At 38.1% G+C, this 7,394-nt stretch overlaps 1 protein-coding gene across 3 annotated transcripts in view; it reads left to right on the plus strand.

Annotated features, from left to right (window-relative positions):
* Window positions 1-7,349, plus strand: part of gtf2ird1 (GTF2I repeat domain containing 1) — a 39,059-nt gene extending 31,710 nt beyond the window's left edge. For all 3 annotated transcript variants that reach the window (XM_021617641.3, XM_021617642.3, XM_021617643.3), the window contains 8 exons: window positions 661-928; window positions 1,087-1,115; window positions 1,271-1,318; window positions 4,343-4,420; window positions 4,664-4,856; window positions 5,072-5,109; window positions 5,225-5,334; window positions 5,879-7,349. In XM_021617641.3, coding sequence (XP_021473316.2) covers window positions 661-928; window positions 1,087-1,115; window positions 1,271-1,318; window positions 4,343-4,420; window positions 4,664-4,856; window positions 5,072-5,109; window positions 5,225-5,334; window positions 5,879-5,947 — 833 coding nt within the window. In that variant the 3' untranslated portion in view covers window positions 5,948-7,349. The remainder of the gene's footprint in view (window positions 1-660; window positions 929-1,086; window positions 1,116-1,270; window positions 1,319-4,342; window positions 4,421-4,663; window positions 4,857-5,071; window positions 5,110-5,224; window positions 5,335-5,878) is intronic.
* Window positions 7,350-7,394: the final 45 nt, after the last annotated feature.

A 7,394-nucleotide genomic window follows, 5' to 3' on the forward strand; every position in this document is an offset into this window, starting at 1 on the left:
GAAACTAAATTACTTGGTTTTACCTTAGATTGTAAACTGTCATGGCCAAAACATATAGAAAAAATATATAAATAACATATAAAAAGCAAGTTCTGCAGGTTCCAGTTTTGTCTTATCTTGATTATTGTCCAGTCTTATGGTCGAGTGCAGCAGGGAAATACCTAGTTAAGCTGCAGCTGGCCCAGAACAGAGCGGCACATCTTGCTGTTCATTGTAATCAGATGGGTGATAATAATACTATGCATGCCAGTCTTTCTTGCCTAAGAGTTGAGGAGAGACTGACTGCATCACTTCTTATTTTTATAAGAAACATTAATGTGTTGCTCAAATGAACAGCAAACCTGCTTTAAAAAAACAGATAAAGCAACACCTCATGGCACAACGCCTCTCTCCTGTTTGACCTAGAGAGTTTGTGTGTATGTATTGATATGTAGGCTATGTATGTCTTTTTACAGTTATTTTTTTAATTGATGTAGTTCTGTCCTTGAGCTGTTCTTGTCTATTAATGTTCTATATTGTTTCATGTTTTGTGTGGACCCCAGGAAGAGTAGCTGCTGCTATTGCAACAGCTAATGGGGATCCTAATAAAATACCAAAAGCTGAAAATGTGTAATTAAACTTATCTATTCATCTGATATCGTCATGTGGTTCTGTTAACAGATAGCTTAGAGGCCAAGCTGTCCAGGATCGACCTTGCCAACACCCTGAGAGAGCAGGTCCAGGACCTGTTCAACAGGAAGTATGGGGAGGCACTTGGCATAAAATACCCGGTCCAGGTACCTTACAAGAGGATCAAGAGCAACCCGGGCTCGGTGATCATCGAGGGCCTGCCCCCTGGCATCCCTTTCAGGAAACCATGTACCTTTGGCTCGCAAAACCTGGAGAGGATCTTGGCGGTGGCTGACAAGATCTGCTTCACCATCACCAGGTGGGTAGTTCTCCTTCACCTTTTCATGGTATTGTGAAAATAAGGCATACGGCAGGGCTACTCAACTACCAAACCTCAGTGGACAAAATACTGCTACTTGTCTTTTCTCCCTGGTAGTTGGTTTACTGATGTTAAGATTCCATCTTTGTCTCTTGCAGACCTTTCCAAGGACTCATCCCTAAACCAGGTAACACTATATTAATGGCATATTCAATTCATATTTATGAATTTCCAATTAAAGAGCATGATTGGATAGGAAATATCCTGTGTCAGGCCCAACTGTTTGTTTTATATTACTAGTGTAGTAATATAAAAATTACATTACATTTGTCTCCCTCTTAGCACCTCGTCGGATCACTTTATTGAAGAAGGCCTACGCCTCAATAAGTGGTGAGCATTCTAATTGTGTTGCCTGTTTATTTTGATGCTGTGTTACGTTCCTCAGCAAGAAAAACAAAAATGTCACTCAAACAGAAGGATCTGACCAACAACCACAACTAAACAGGTGGGGTTTTAGGAGGGGTTCTGAAAGACACTCATGGGGATGTCCACTAAAAGTTGACGAGCATCAGCAACTAGAACTTAAGACAGCCACCATGAGCACCCACTAAATTTGCCCAAGAAGAGGCAAACAAAATAAAATCCACTCCAAACTTAAACGCAGGAAGCAAATCAAAAAGATGGTGCAAACAAAATCAGGGAAATCAGATAAAGGATTGTTTGTCTAGAAATCAAAAAACGAAGGGCCAACTAAAGGTGGTAACCCTCTGCATCGACCAAGACAACTAGAGCTCTGGGGCAGCCACTCTTAAATAGCACCTGGGCCAGCACAGGTGAAACACCCTCCCACTAACCAGATGGCAACCTGCAGAGGTGTAACACATACTGACCAATGATGTGACACCAATCGGTGTGCCCTACGTGCTAATGAGCTGTACGTGCTAAAGTCCAACCCCAAAACATAAATGGAAAAACAAAGCCTGTAACAGCTGTAAGAATACCTGGTTTGAAACTGTCATGATTGCATCCATTAAATAGGTGCATGCAGATGCCCAGAGCAAGAAAAAATAAAGTATACTTATCACCACATATGTGTATTTATTTTATAAACATGTATATACGCATATATTGCATTTGGATTACAGATACAGTGTTATTTGGGTTGTTCATTTGATTAGATCTGACATTCTTGATTTCTTGTTTCTAGTTTTTGATTATTTATTATTTGTGTAGTTGTTTGACATTTGCTGCACTGTTAGGCGCTAGTTGCATAAGTATTCACAACCTTGAGTCAATACTTTGTAGAATCACCTTTGGCTGCGATTACAGCTGTGAGTCTTTTTGAATAAGTCTCTAAGACCTTTCCACAACTGGATTGTGCAACATTTGCCGATTTTATTATTTTTAAAATTCTTCAAGCTCTGTCAAATTGGTTGTTGATCGTCGCTAGACAACCATGTTCAGGTCTTGCCATAGATTTTCAAGTAGATTTACAGTACCAGTCAAAAGTTTGGACACCCCTACTCATTCATGGGTTTTTCTTTTTACTATTTTCTACATTGTAGAATAGTAGTGAAGACATCAAAACTATGAAATAACACATATGGAATCATGTAGTAACCAAAAAAGTGTTAACCTGTTATGGCTGCAAACCCCCTATTGGGATAAGTGTCATCAACAACCGCTGAATAGCATAGCGCTACATACAATAAATATTACTATAAATACAGTGCCTTGCGAAAGTATTCGGCCCCCTTGAACTTTGCGACCTTTTGCCACATTTCAGGCTTCAAACATAAAGATATAAAACTGTATTTTTTTGTGAAGAATCAACAACAAGTGGGACACAATCATGAAGTGGTACAATATTTATTGGATATTTCAAACTTTTTTAACAAATCAAAAACTGAAAAATTGGGCGTGCAAAATTATTCAGCCCCCTTAAGTTAATACTTTGTAGCGCCACCTTTTGCTGCGATTACAGCTGTAAGTCGCTTGGGGTATGTCTCTATCAGTTTTGCACATCGAGAGACTGAATTTTTTTCCCATTCCTCCTTGCAAAACAGCTCGAGCTCAGTGAGGTTGGATGGAGAGCATTTGTGAACAGCAGTTTTCAGTTCTTTCCACAGATTCTCGATTGGATTCAGGTCTGGACTTTGACTTGGCCATTCTAACACCTGGATATGTTTATTTTTGAACCATTCCATTGTAGATTTTGCTTTATGTTTTGGATCATTGTCTTGTTGGAAGACAAATCTCCGTCCCAGTCTCAGGTCTTTTGGTAGATTTGCAGTGGTCTGATACTCCTTCCATTTCAATATTATCGCTTGCACAGTGCTCCTTGGGATGTTTAAGCTTGGGAAATATTTTTGTATCCAAATCCGGCTTTAAACTTCTTCACAACAGTATCTCGGACCTGCCTGGTGTGTTCCTTGTTCTTCATGATGCTCTCTGCGCTTTTAACGGACCTCTGAGACTATCACAGTGCAGGTGCATTTATACGGAGACTTGATTACACACAGGTGGATTGTATTTATCATCATTAGACATTTAGGTCAACATTGGATCATTCAGAGATCCTCACTGAACTTCTGGAGAGAGTTTGCTGCACTGAAAGTAAAGGGGCTGAATAATTTTGCACGCCCAATTTTTCAGTTTTTGATTTGTTAAAAAAGTTTGAAATTTCCAATAAATGTCGTTCCACTTCATGATTGTGTCTGATTAAGTATGAAAAGTAATTGGAATTGCTCAAATATACTTACGTATCGAAAGTAAAAGTACAAGTATAAATCATTTCATATTCCTTATATTAAGCAAACCAGACGGCATGATTTTCTTGTTATTTTAATTTACGGATAGCCAGGGGCACAGTCCAACACTCAGACATCAATCGTTTGTGTTTGAGTCCGCCAGATGAGAGGCTGTAGGGTTGACCAGGGATGTTCTCTTGATAAGTATGTGAATTGGACCATTTTCTTGTCCTGATAAGCATTCTAAATTAAACAACTACTTTTGGATGTAAGGGAAAATGTATGGAGTTAAAAGTACATTATTTTCTTTAGGAATGATGGGGAGTAAAAGTTATCAAAAGTATAAAAAGTAAATTACAGATACCCAAACAAACTACTTAAGTAGTACTTTAAAGTATTTTTACTTAAGTATTTTACACCACTGTCAGCTATTCATTTCTAATTCATTAGTACAAAAATTGAAAACATCATTCCACTTTGACATTATGGGGTATTATGTGTAGGCCAATGCCCATAAATCTCAATGTATTCCATTGTAAACTAGGCTGTAACACCACCAAATGTGGAAAAAGTCAAGGAGTGTAAATAATTTCTGAAGGCACTGTAACATCTGCTAAACTGTCCCCACCAATTCTGTTTGACTCCTCTCCTCCTGAACCGACAGATGACGAGGAGGTCAACCGCATGGGGGAGAAAGTGATCCTCCGTGAGCAAGTGAAAGAACTCTTCAACCAGAAATATGGTCAGTGTATATCCTCCATTTGTACAATTTGCTTTATCTATATAAGCCTTACTAAAAAAATTGAGTTAAAGTATAAACTTCTAGTGATTTATTCCTAAAGGGATAAATCCCAATTTACACATAAATTAAATATTCACTTTATCTCCCATTGACATCAATGCAATGCAATGCAAACTTAGTAAAAATTGTAATTTATTGGGAGTTAAAATCTGGCCCAAACTGACTGAATAGCTTAATGTTCAGGAGACGCTCTGGGCCTGGACCGCTCCGTCATAGTCCCATACAAGCTGATCCGTGCCAGTCCCGACTCTGTTGAAGTTATTGGCCTTCCGGATGATATTCCCTTCCGAAATCCCAACACTTACGACATAGTCCGCCTGGAAAAGATCCTTCAAGGCCGAGATGATATCACCATCAACATCAAGAGCCAGCTACAGTGAGTGTCTTTGTCAGTGTAATAATTGTATGAATCTGGAGTTTGTAGAAATATCCTAGATTTTGGATTAAAAGTCTAAAATGTGAAAGAAGGACATGAAAGAACTACGAGTTGAAATTTTAGTAGAAAGACTCACTCTTGGGCAAAAGCCAGGCTCCCTTCTCTGTCCATCTACAGAATTGAAATTCATATTTAATACATTTTCTTTTCTACAGGCCTTTTGCGGAAATATGCACCCAAACATGTAACACAGGTAAGGATTGTTATACAGTAGCCAATTTCTTTTTTGTTTTAAGTAATGCAGTCCATAAGGACACATGTGTTTTAGAAGTACTTCCAAAACGGTTATGTTGTTTTTGTGGTTTAAGAAGGGAAAGAGGTTTCTACCAATCGACGCAAGCGCAAAAGAGTCCTGGAGAGCAGCCGAGTGTCCTTACCCTCTGAGTCAGGGGTATCAACCAATCAGATTCCAGTGATGGTATGTGGTACTAATAAAGCTATTATATAACAGTTTGTTGTACAGTATTTAGTGGTTATTGTAGCCTGGCGGGTAGGAGCGTTAGGCCAGTAACCGAAAGGTTGCTGGATCGAATCTCCGAGCTGATAAAGGTAAAAATGTGTCGTTCTGCCCCTGAGCAAGGCAGTTAACCCACTGTTCCCTGGGCGCCGAAGACGTGGATGTTGATTAAGGCAGCCCTCCACACCTCTCTGATTCAGAGGGGTTGTGATAAATGTGGACACATTTCATTTGAATTAATTCAGTTGTACAGCTGACTAGGTGTCCCCCTTTCCCTTTCATTATCAAAAATACATAACGGAAATGCTCTGATTTGATACTTTGATACAGTTGACTTTATTTATACATTCATATTATATTTATAGGTTTTAAAGGCATTTGTAAAAGGCACTAATAAGGTTGTGTAATTGATGGGCCATCATTTGCTTCTGCAACGGCATAACTGATCTCCCTCATGCTCTCTCTTAATTTATCCTCCTTTTGCTTTGACTCCGTCTACATTTAGCAATGGCCCATGTACATGGTGGACTACAGTGGAGTGAATGGGCAAGTCCCTGGGAAGGTGAAATACTAGAAGAGAAGAAAACAGATACTCTGCTACAGGAAGAGGATATAATGAGAGGACTTTATCAAACCAATACTTATAATCGTATTGCCAAGTTTCAGCTTTCCCCGAGTGCTATTGCTTAAAAACTTTACTGACTGAAAATATAGGTTTGGATATGTTTTTAAATGGTGGCTTGGGTGGAAATGTGAGGAGGAACAATTGAATCTGTGCATAATTTGTTACAAGATAAGTGCTTTCTTTCATTTTGTTTCCTTCAATGATTTATATACACTAGATGACAGGCAGGGAGTGCTGCTTTGAAGCCACTGCGCCTCCATTTTATTACTCCTCCACCGTTGTAAAAAATATTTTGGAAGCTATATAAATGCATTTATTAATGTCTGCATTCATTCTAGCCATGTTTATTCTATTATAGACAACTTAATGCATACTTTTAAATTATATTATGTGCGCTAAACAAAATACAGAAAGACATTGTTACTGTCCCCACTACAACAACAAAATAAATACTTAAATACATGTAATTTTGTCCTTGCAACATTTTAATTTAAATACTGAATACCAGTGAAGGACTGCTTCTTCTGAGGAGTGCCAATATGGCCGATTTGTGGCTTCAAAGCCTCTCATTGGCCAATACATAGCATCAGAAATCTAGTGTTTATATACAGTTGTTATCCCTACAAGCACTGATGGTATTTTCTTGATACACCTTTTTCAAAATGCTCTACAAAAGAAAAGTGATTCCAACCGACTGGGGTTATGTTATGGCACTAAGCTTATGGAATTTACAATCATTGAAGTATTCACCATTTTAGGTTATTTTTGTCTGATCTATCATAAACTTTTGTTATGGGGTGTAACTACAGCACAAATGTCTTGGATCAATCTGGCTTTACAACATTCAGATATTTGTTTGTATGATTTATTTATTTATTTATTTTGAAGATTAAAAACAAACATCATGTGCAGGGATGTAAATTACAATGTTCAGTAATCTAAGTACTGAATCAAATGTCTCTACAACACTACTACTGTATGTAACTCAAAGTATATCAACTGAAATATGTTCACCTTCAGGTGTGCGTACCGGTATACTCCGTGGTAGGAATAACCCAAGGTGATAGCACTATATCTAAGACAAATTTTCATATTTTGTAAAACTCCTCATGGCTTTTCTTTAGCTGAGTACTTGTACGTGGAGTTGAGATTTTCTCAGCTAGGCTTTTATGTTTGTAGCACATCTGTGCTAAGTAAAAAATATCTTAAAGTCAACATGAATGTAACGTGTGTTAAAGAAAGAATGGTCTGTGTTATCCTGTAACAGCTATCTCTGATTCACCAGTATTTATATGCTGTACCTTAATGCCATTTAGGCCTTTGAAATAAAATGTGTTGCCTTGCACTTTTATAGGACTGCAGTGACTTTGTGTGTGAAAAAATGTCAATAGAAAGT

The sequence above is a fragment of the Oncorhynchus mykiss genome, chromosome 10 (assembly GCF_057628025.1).
Source record: "Oncorhynchus mykiss isolate SJ-2025 chromosome 10, ASM5762802v1, whole genome shotgun sequence".
Lineage (NCBI taxonomy): Eukaryota > Metazoa > Chordata > Actinopteri > Salmoniformes > Salmonidae > Oncorhynchus > Oncorhynchus mykiss.